Source organism: Myodes glareolus, chromosome X, assembly GCF_982192425.1.
Source record: "Myodes glareolus chromosome X, mMyoGla1.1, whole genome shotgun sequence".
Taxonomy (NCBI): domain Eukaryota; kingdom Metazoa; phylum Chordata; class Mammalia; order Rodentia; family Cricetidae; genus Myodes; species Myodes glareolus.
This window is the reverse complement of record NC_142053.1, coordinates 128,353,981-128,365,310: the sequence shown is the minus strand read 5'-3', so window position 1 is coordinate 128,365,310 and position 11,330 is coordinate 128,353,981. Positions and strand designations below refer to the sequence as shown.

At 43.3% G+C, this 11,330-nt stretch overlaps 1 protein-coding gene across 1 annotated transcript; it reads left to right on the top strand.

Moving 5' to 3' along the window:
• The first annotated feature begins 3,024 nt into the window (after positions 1-3,024).
• Positions 3,025-5,263, top strand: LOC125417975 (protein VCF1-like). The gene is made up of 3 exons (XM_048461563.3): positions 3,025-3,132; positions 3,450-3,549; positions 4,617-5,263. Exons 1-3 carry the CDS (start codon positions 3,119-3,121, stop codon positions 4,848-4,850), a joined length of 348 nt encoding a protein of 115 aa, XP_048317520.1. The 5' UTR covers positions 3,025-3,118; the 3' UTR covers positions 4,851-5,263.
• The last annotated feature ends 6,067 nt before the right edge of the window (positions 5,264-11,330 follow it).

Genomic DNA, 11,330 nt, shown 5'->3' with positions numbered 1-11,330 from the left:
CTTTCCTTGACTCTACTTTAAATCTCCTTTGAATGTTTTCTGTATGTGATTCAGACTCTCAAGACCAGACTTTGTCACAGGCCGTCTGTCTGCTTGTGTCTGTCAGCCTTATGTGGTTCCCATTCAGAAGCCTACCTAAATGCCTTGGTTGTACCCTAGTGACTTGGAACAGTGCACAGATGCTTTGTGCATTCTGCAATGCACAAATATATGTATGCCAGCTCCACTTTCAGAAGGTGTTTTACGTGCCAGGGTGTTTTCAAATAGCTTTAAGAGGGTTTTGTCAGGGTTTGCATTTTGGCACTGCGGCTCTGGATATACACCTCAAAAGGCTCGACAGCTGTTTCACCTCGTCAGAGGGCAACAGTTGTCCTGGTGGCCCTGCAGGATGGCCTCCATTGATGCAGTTCACAATATTCTATTAGCATGAAGAGTTCTGAAGTCATTTATGCAAAGACATTTGCTGCACCCCCATTCCTACTGTATGAGCTGGCACCTTGCTTCTCTTTCTGGGTCAGCTTGCCCTCTGCTGTTGTAGTGTAAAGTCCGCTAGAAGAACATCCCTTGTTGTCTGTTCTTGCCAGTTTGGGATCTGGGGTTTCGTTTTTTCATGACACCCTGGGCTAAGTTGGTAGCTTGAAGAGGAGATGGCACCTGAGACAGCAGCTCATAGAGCAGCGTCTGCTGTACCTGCAGAGGAAGCAGTCCTTGTTGTAGCACCAGTGACAGCAAGGGGCAGTGGAAGAGTCTTTGGGCCACACAGGCTGAGGCAGAAATGATAGGGGGAGCAGGAGGAGAGGATGCAAGAAGGAACAACAGAAAGGCAGAGGAGGCAGAGCACTGATGCTGAAGAAAGACAGAAGGCTGTGAGGATCCAGGGGTGGAAAAGGGTGGGATCTACCTCCATGGAAGGGTTTGAGGAGTCTGGAAGGGCCAAAGGTCTTGGCATTCTAGGTCTTGCACCTGTGACAAGATTCCCCTCTCAGGGGCCAAGGGTCCCAACACTGTATACCCTAGAACCTGGATGTTAGGCTCAAGGACCTGAGCATTCCAAGGAAGAAATGTAAAACTTGGGAGTGCTCCCTACTTCTGCTCCACTCTGCTGCTAGAAATCAGGGATTGCAAAGGCTAAAATGTCCCACAGACACTGGGTATTAAATTCTTGAGAAATAAGTCTCCAGCAAAATGTTGGCAGCCAAGAGTCTCTGGATTATTAAGCATTAAAAAGAATTTAGTACTATTATTCTGTTTAATGGAAACAATATTAAACTTCCCTCAAACATTTCTTTATATCCATACATTAGTTGTTCTCTCAACAGTTACAAGAAAGCCACCATTTGAAGTAGATGTCAATTAACCCCAGAACCTCTAATGGTCAATATGAAGAGAATAAGAGACTTGGATTCCCCCAAGCCCACAGAACCTGTCATCTAAAGCATGAATCTGTCCATTCCAAGTCTCTGGAACCATCAGGGAAGAAGGGAAGGAACAATTGTAAAAGTCAGGAGTGATGGTGATGGATGTTTGTCAGGAAATTCCATTTGCGGGGCATGACAGAACTGTTGCCTACATGAGTTCCATGGTAGCTTTGCCCACATGTACAACACATACACAATATCAAGCCAGGGAAAAGCTTAGCATGTATTTGGAAGTAGTTCATGAATTTGCAAGCCTAGTTGAGGAGCACTTAGCAAGTGATAGTTATTGGGAAAGAACCCAGCTTTGTAAGGGATTTGACTCCTGAAAATTAGCCCATTCACCAACAGATATTCTTAAAGCCGTGCACATATAGATACCATTACATGGTCTTAGTAGGATATTAAAAAGTACTTGTAGTTGGGAGGGAAATATGGCAGGAGTGGAAGAACAGAAATTTTATAATGGGATTGATCGGAGCAAATTCTATACACGTATGAAATTGTTGAAGGATAAAAGTGGCTAAAGGCCATTGACACTGAGCCTATTGATGTGTTTTCAATTAGATTCCATCTGGCATAAAGAAAGAAGAAACTACAACTAGTTGCCTTCCAGCCACCACACATAGGTCATACCATGTATCTGCACACAGACACACAAAGAAATACATAACTGTAATTTCAAATTCTTAAAAATATATTGAACAATACACTAATTTAGGAATATATTCTTGAGTTTGGGGACATGATTACTTCACAGAAAAGCTTATGCCTGGAGAGTTTAACAGATTGCAAAATTCTTTCATTTTTGACACGTGGCTAAAACTATGTAAAATGGGTCTGCTTTGCACAAATACCAGAGGAAAGACACACACAGGCTAAAATAACATCGTATACAAATCTGCTGAATAATTTTATCCATGTAGCATCTGTATCATCAGGATATTATTTGATTTAGACATGTAATATTTCATTATTTTTTCACTTTCAGAAGTATTTCTCCATTAAAAAAATCCTTACATTAAATGTCAAGTGCAACTTCTTGGGCATTGCCCTGATGCAGTTAATTTTCCACTTTAACTTATTTTAAGGAAAAAAGTCAGGAAACATTTGCAAGAGACACTGGCAATAGATCCAGCAAGTTCTGTGTGTTCACACTTCTTTATCTGGGCATACCCTCTGCTTGTTATATCCAGGTTAATTTTTGTAGATAGATTGATTTAAAAGTCTTTAAACTAAGTACAATGTCTGACCATGAAGAATTCTCTCTGACAATAAAGAAACGTTAAAAACTAGGGATAAATAAGTGAACTCAGACAAATACATGTCTAAAATCCTACCAACCATCTTTAATATAATAACTTATCAAGAATATCTCTATAATAGCATATGAAGAAAATTCAAGAATAATGCTGTCAAATATTACAAACTAATTATTTGTGGAAAGAGGGCATGGGGGAAGATACAAGGAAATGAAGCATGAAAACACTTCTAGACAGTTTCAGGGAAGTCATCAGTCACAGTGTCATGGTGGCAGTCAAGTCAACTAGCTACAGTGACATCATACTTGTTGGTATAGCAACATGAATGATCTGACAGTACACAGAATGCCTCTGTTACTAGTCACAGGTCAAAAGGACACAAGAGTTAATAAGCAAAGACAACTCATCTAACTTGGAGCAGTTATTTCAGAGGATAAGAAAATGAGCCTGGACAGGTAGAGTTTTAACGTTTGACCACAAAATTCATTAAGTTTTTGGTCCCAAGCAGTGACTCAAATTAAGATTCTGATGTAGGGAACTTGAACTTGGGGTTTGGGCACACCTAGGATTCCTAGGATTCCTGTTTGACATGTTTGCTCCACTGCCTAGTGCCATTTACCTGCAGACTCTGAATTCATCAGAGCAGCTCTGACTGTTCTAATCCTAGACAAGGCTGCAGATTTGGGTATTTTCACAGGGTTGAAAATTAAGCACCCAAAGATCAATCCTGAATGACGACAGGTTTTCCTCTCCCTCTGAAAACTATTTTCAGGAAAAGGGTAAGAGATGACAATGAAGAGGACAACTACGATGACCCTCATTCAAAGAGGAATAAGAAGGACCAGGCCTTCCAGGACCCTCGCACTATAGAGGTAGGAGCAATGGCCACCCAGCTTCTCTTTTTGACTCATTGCTCACTCTGTGGCATTTATATCTATCTCCACGATGGCAAGAGAACCCTCCCAGACACACTGATGAAAGTCTTCTCCTTGGCTGCAATGGTTTTGAGACAGAGTAGGATTTTAAGTGAGGGCAGAAGCATAGATTTACTGCACAGGACAGAGACAGGACCCATAGAGATGCTTTCCAAACCGAACCAGGAGGAATGGGGTTCCAGAAATTACCTCACCTTCCAAATAGGGAGGGAGAATCGAACCCCACCTACTATTGTTAGAAAAGACAAAAACGTGAAGAACAGAGTGACAGGCTACTAACTGCAATGTTCTTCTTGCTTTCTCCCTGAAAAATCGGAGAGCAAAGTGGGGTTGTGTGAAGGGACATGGGAGAGCTTTCGGGATGCTTGTACGGAAGAGCTGGCATTTCAACTTCACAGCCTTAACTTTAACAACCAGTAAGGGGTAACACAGCATGGTTTGAATGGAAGCATAAGTGAGGAGGGAGCATTGTAAAGGTTTTCGGGGCAGCTCTCATCAGGCAATGAGTAAGTATGGCTGACTTTTACCTTTCTCAAGCAAGAGATGAAAGGCTTGTCAACGTGGGCCATTCCTCTGGGACAGACACAGGTAGGTTTTGGATAAAATGTATCTAGATCTACCTGAGTCAAGCAAGTTGAGTTCTTGACCCATTGAAGTTTCTGCTGCATATGGTCACCAAAATGTGAACGCTGCCTTTGTTCCCAGGGTCAGAAGATATGTGAAGGGTTTCGGAGGGAGAAAACCTGCATTTGAACCCTCTCCATGACATTCCCAAAGACTCGCCTTTGGGTTTGTAAATCATCACTTTCCTGTTCTGTCAAATGGGTGCCATTACTCCCAGTTTGAGTGATAGTGTTGCCCTCGGAGGGAAGGAGCTACCCAAGTGTCTGCACTTCATAGAGTGTGGAGCCTTTTGTGGAGTGTGATGCCAGTATTCTTCAAGCTGAAGAGGAAATGATGACAGTATCATAATAGCCATCCTCCTTCTGTCTTTCTCCTTCCAGTCGTCAAGCAGTGATAATGAAAGAAACCACAGCAGCATCAATAACCCAGTACGAGGAAGTGTACCAGAAAGCAGCTTAAACCAGAACATTGCTGAACGTTACTCCAATATCCCCGAGTTCTCACAGGAGGACTATGCACTGTGCCAAGGCCAAAGTGCTTACTCCATCATTAACCAGATCTTGAAGGAAGCCCATTTCTACAGCCTACAGCAGAGAGGACAATCACCGACGTGATGACCTGGGTGCTCCTCCTCTCTTCTTTATAAAAAGCAATGACATTGACACAAGGCAGTCTTGGCTTTTGTCTGTATTTTCAGTAGGATTTAATGGGCATTTGTACTCTTTTGCTGTTTTCTCCACCACTGCAATTTCAGAGGGTCTTTCGTGACAGTTTGATATGTTTTCTGCCACGTCTGTTGCCTAATTCATGTTAAAATAGCAGCATGAGGATTTCTCCTGATTCTGAATGGTTTGTTTGTCCCATTCAGGTTGGGTTCCAAGTGACTCATTTAGGGTCTCCATGTTAAATGTTCTTGTATAATGTGACCCCTCCTTCTGAGAAGCTAAGGCACATTAAAGAATGCGTACTTTCCCTTAAAACATGAAAGAGGAAACAACAGCAGCGAATAAGCCAACACCAAAGCAGCAATGAGCATTGATTAGAGGGAGAATGGGGCTTGTTCTCATTCTGAAATGAGTGGCAGGGCAGCTCCTCAGAAAGAAGATTTCCTACCTATAATGGCACAAATTTCTGCCTCTGCAATCGTGAACGTGAAGACTGGATCGGGTATCTGCACTCCACATTCTGAGTGAGAAGGTTTCTTCCTTTAATGCTCCATTGTTTGCCCATCAGGCTTTATGTAAAGCACCTGTAATTCTGTCAGAGATTAAGTGCAAAATGTAGATATGAACGGCTTGTGTGTTGTTCCTCGCAGTTCCATCCATGATGTGTAATGTTGATAAAGACTAAGCTACTGCACACAATACCTGACTAAAGAGCTATTGGAAAGCTGGGTGGGATGATTGTTCCTTGTATAACAAGTTTTTCACGTGGATGAGGGCGTCTCACACCATCAAAATCAGTGCAGTTGTTTGGGGCAGGTTGGGCCAGTGGAACAGGGCCTGCCCAGCCTGTGTCAGACCCCAGGAATGCTAAAACTATCAGTACAATTAATGTGGCTTATGATGAGTGAACTGAGGTGCCATTAGAAGAAACAGACAATGCCACTTAATGATGAACCTATCCCCATGAATTGTCATATCGAGCAGCCAAACAGCCTGTGCAGGGGGACTCCCTTCCTTAATGCCCATGCTTTCTCAATGATTGGGTCAGTGATAAGGAATAAAAAAGCATCTATTCCATCTACCCTGTAGCCATGAGAGTTACACAGTTTTCACATTTACGGAGAAGAGGCTTGTTCTGTTTGTGAAGCCAGCGCTCAATGCAGGGAACCACAGGCCACGCAGAGGACATGTGTTAATGGTTAATGTTTCCCAAGTGGGAGAAGCAGATCTTCAGGAGAGGATGTTAGTGTTCTTGGCAGGCGACAGTAAACAGACACTCAGTTAATGATTTCTCTGTAAGAGTGAGGCACACAACCAAATAATAAAAAGGAGAAGGAATCTGCAGTCTGAAACTGCATGCATGCAGCACAATTCAGGAGCACCTAAGGAGAGCAGTGCAGGGTGACATCTATGGCAGGCTGCCCATCTGGGTTTGAACCACTATCAGTCATGCAGGAGAGTCATCTTTGGAGCAAGGTGCTTTTCACGTAGCTTGACAATCAGGGTACCATTCCTCGCAATCACATAATGGAAAGAGAGAACAGACTCTAGAAAGAAGTCCTCTACCCTCTTGAAAAACTCTCTCATCTCACATTTGACCAGAGCTGGCCTGGAACTCTATGTATACCAGGCTGGCCTGGAACACATGCCGGTCAGCTTGCTTCTGCCTCCTGTTTGCTAGGATGGATTTCTTGTGCCATCATGTCTGGCCTTTCTAAAACATTTGTTTGTAATTGTTTGTAAAGTCAGGCTCATCCTATGTGACCTAGTCTGAACTGGAATGACTGTGTACCTCCAGCTGGACCCTAACTTCTGCAAATCTGCCTCCTCCAAGAGTCTGACTCTCTTGTCCTGGTAAATACATTGTGCCATCCCCGTACTGTCTTTTGCAAGTAATTTAGCTGTTTATCACCAGCCTATGTCCTAACAGCTCCCAAGTATTTATTGAATCGGTATAAGCCTGACCTCCATAACAGTCCCTCTGGTAATATAAAGTATTTTCCAAGACTGGTGATGGAGAGAAGCGACCCTTTTCTACTGGAGTCTAGAACCTATAGAAAGGGAAGAATATTTCACCAGGGACGATAAGGGGCTAGTGTTCAGAGAGTAAGGACCTAACTGACCTTTGGAACAACCCAGTATGGACTCCAACCCCAGTGTGGTCCTCCCAGCACCCCTGGAGACAGAAGTAGGTTGAGGCTGCAAGTCACAGGCAGGGAGGGAAACTTGCTGCCAAGTCATCCACCTGTGCAATCAGATCCTGAAGAATGTGACAGGAGTCCATGAGCAGCAAAAGACACACAACTGGAGAGAAAAACACCAGCGTTGAAAACCAGGTCTCTCCAACTTAGTACAAGCTCCCTTTGCACTAATGCAAGTGGGCTGTTTTAGGCAAGACTGGTTTCATTGCATTGTGACACTTGACAGTATTTAAGCATGCTCATACCATGATGACCATATTCAGTGGAGCTGAGACCAAGGAACAGTATCTCTCATTCTTCCTCCCTTCCACCTTTCTGGTTCTCTGTCTCCTCCTCACTCTCTGCTCTCTCTCTCTCTCTCTCTCTCTCTCTCTCTCTCTCTCTCTCTCTCTCTCTCTCTTTCTTTCTCTCTCTCTCTCTCCCTGACTTAACTCCCTCCATCTGCACTTTAAGAACTTTGACCTGAAACCCACATTGTCCCGATGGTTTTTCATTCGTAACTACTGTTCAATTGCACGGATACTTACATCATCTCTAGCCACGATGACTTTGGGTATTCATGGCCACAGGCCAGATAGATATTTTGCCTGAAGTTAAAACAGATGGAGTTTTATGGATAAACTGCCTGGAGGCCATGTTTGAACACATGGAATGACTGCTGGACAGGTCCTAATGAGCAGAGGAGTTGCTTATGTACTCCCCCAGATTTCATATCGCCTCCAAATTTGTGAGGTTCCTCAGTTGGGCCAATGGCAGAAGGCACTGGTTTCCCTTTGAGGTTTTGCACTTGAGACATAATAGTCACCTGCATGATATCACAGTCCTCTTGCCTTTCCTTGCTTGTTTGTGGTCCCTGCTGCAGATTAGCACAACCAGTATATTATTCCCTCTGGAGAATCCTTTTCTGTCTACTTGACCACAGCACAGGACAGACTGATGCAAGGTCACTTTGAGGTCTCCAGAAAATCTCAACTTTTGAAGGATTTGGTGAACTCCTGTGCCATTCTCTGCACCATCATCATTTCCCCCATATCCTGTGAGGGATGTATCCTAAGATCACTTGAGTTCCCACCAAGTGAGGGAAATTTCGGAGCTTACTTTGATTAATGACTGTTTTTTCATCCTGTTCTGCTTGGGAACAATCTTGGGGATTATGACCAGGTTGATTTCTCAAAAGAATAAATGGTTAACCTTGTAAACTATGACTAGAGAGGCGACAGTCAACATTCTTGGCAAGATAGATGTCTCAGCTGGATTTTAGTTCCTCGTTTGTTCTTTGGACTTTTCTTCAAGTTTTGTTAAAAGGTTTGATGTGGACCAGGTGTAGAAAGATGTCAAGCCTTCTTGACCTGTGTGAGAGGTCCATACTGTTACAATCCTGCGGATCTGGCCTTTCCCACACTGTGGTCAGTGCATTTTCATATGCCAAGATTTCCTATTGCATACAAAAAACTTAGTTGCTGATTTTCAAGACACCATGAAGCTTGCAGACTAAATGAAGCTAAAAAACCAGCGCAGATAACTAATGGCCCTCTGGGAGAAACTGTACTGTTCAATTCTTCTCTTGGAAGAAGAAATCTGCCCAAGTCCTTGTCTTCAAATACAAATGAAGAAAAAGCCTGTTGGTGGAGGCCTGTAATCCCAGCTAGCCTGGAATCTGAGGCAGAAGAATCATCTTCTGTAAGGCATGGCTACAGACTGAGTTCAAGGACAGCCTGTATAGGGTCCTGAGACTTTCAGTCAAAAGAAAATATCAGTGGAGAAGTCTGGAAATATAGACGAGTAGTAACATATATCTACCATGTAACAGGTCCTAGGTCCAATACCCCGTATTGACAGACAAAAGTAAACACACCCAAATAAATAAAAACCCAACCAAAGTCTGTAAATGAAATAGAAGATATTTCCTACATAGACATCTCTCAGGAGTCAATGTAAGTATGAGATCAGACTGGGTCTTCTTTCTTGCTAGTGACAAGGTGCAAGGCTGTAATGTCACACTCAGGGACAATATGCTGGTAAGTTACTCACCAAATAGGACTGAATGGTTGCAATCACAACCTTCATTGCCACTTTCTTTAACACCACTTGACCCAGTTGTATCCCTGTTTCTCAGGACTGGGGACAAGAGATTTCTAAAGCTCATCTTAAGGACAGTCAGTCTTGAGTCTCCTTCGTGTTCTGAGACTTCTCATGATTGATGTTGACTTGAGACACATCCTTGTGGTTTCTGAGCTCTCTGTGTGGCCTTGGGTACATTTGCTGAAATTCTAACAGTCTTGCACTGCCTGGGAGTATTCAGTGATGAAAGGACTGTTTTTACTTTGAAACTGTTGTGGGCATGTGGTTGTCCTTGGTACACTCCACAGTACTCTGCCATTGGCCCAAGTACAATATGAGATGCACTTGCCTAATGCTGTAGACTGATTTCAGGGCTTCTTTTGCAGAGTCCACCTGGGCTTTTGGTATCACTTCTAACCCCATCATAGGATACTGAGGTACCATCGAGTTCTTATCAGAGTATTTTGTGGACATCATTTTCCCATTTCAAGGTCTGGAATGCTCTTTAGGATAGAGGACATCCACATTAATATTTCTTTGAATGCAATTGTGATGACTTGTAGAAAGTATCATTGCAAGTACAGGGATCTAGTGAGGGAAATGATGATCTCTTGGCAGCAATAGCGACCTAACCACTGCTATAAAGTAAACTGCCCAATCCCTTGCCCCTGTACCACAATGTTTGCTTTATGGATCAGTATGAGTGGCTACCACTTAAGACTGACCTTGTAACACCCTGCTCCTCACTTCAAATTCCTCAAGCACACTGTCCTTGTACCAGAATATTATCCAAACACAACCCCTGCACTCTACATTACCCCAGAGGATTCTGAGTCCTCCTGTGAGTGGCAATGCAAAGGTTGTTACCTTCTCTGGAATCCTGACCTGGGTAGGTTTGACTTCTGTGTGAAGTGATCCCGAGACAGAACATAATTTGTTCATGCATCAAGACCAATGCCAAACAAATAGTTATTTTTGACTATAATACCTGTCCTCTCTCAAATAATTTGCCAAAGCATAATTATAGGATTCATATGTGTTCACATACTCCTCCAAATATGCTGCTATCCTGGAAAAATAAAGATCCATATGTTTTCGCAGCTCAGATCCTAAAGTACTTGTAAGGTCACTGTGAGTATCACTTACTGAGCAGAAGACAAAATGTGAATGTCCTCATAAATATCATAACCCTGCCACACACCCCGTCTCTTCATCTGATTAATACGTAATTTAAGGACACCCAGGCAGGTCAGGAAAGGCATAGTTTCATATAGAAGAGGAAGCAAAGAGACAAGAAGCTCAACTATGCATGCTGGTGTCGGCATGGACATGCTCGGGAGTGGATACGAACTATACTGCAGGAGGGTCTGGGTGGAATTGTCATAGTGCTAGACGTTGCTGATCAATATTGTTATCACCAGAATTTGGTGATAATCGGTGAATGTGTGTGGGGACTGACTTCACGACTTTTCCAGTAATGCCACTATAAATATGCATGGCCTGGGTATACCCATGTTATAGACTGGAAGCTGGGGAGGCCACTTTGCCCTCAAATTTGCTGTTACTGGTCAAGATCCAGCAGTGGTAAGTTTCTGTTTATTAGTTATTAGCTTATTATTGGGGATCTGTACACTCTGTTTCTTAGCTGTTAAAAGCCTCTGATGATCCAAGAGAACATCTGGGATGGCAAAATGTACCCCTTGTTGAATTGAGAAGAGGACCAGCATTTCATCTGCCTATATGCCACACAGGTGGGGTGGATGGGGCCTTATTCACATGAGGATGTTGCTCATTGCTCCAGGCTGTTGCCTAGAAACCACTCTGCAGCAGCCAGTGTGTAGTTTTAGAATGGTCAAGGGAGCTGTTGGAGGCCTGGAAACACATCCCTACCAGCCATTATTGGGTGCCTTGATAGTGTTGAGGGCAAAGGCATCCTGGCAGGGTAAAACTTGTTTTTGGCCATTTGGTCATGGGAGGCAGAGCCTGCTGTCTACTGGGAAACAAGGGGAGCATCTGTGAGATGTGTCATTTGCTTTACTGTTTGTCGTTCATTCTCACATGCTCTGTGACCAGCAGTCCCTGACAGGGCACCTGTAACTCTGTCTGATCAGAGGGATGTGTCAGGGTGAACAAGTTATTTTCACTTGCCTGACATTGAATTGATTTG

What these genes read in the sequence shown, in the direction of transcription:
- LOC125417975 (XM_048461563.3), top strand. An exon ending in AGGACCCTCGCACTATAGAG is followed by an intron (nt 3,550 to 4,616) that starts GTAGGAGCAATG and finishes TTCTCCTTCCAG; the next exon opens with TCGTCAAGCAGTGATAATGA.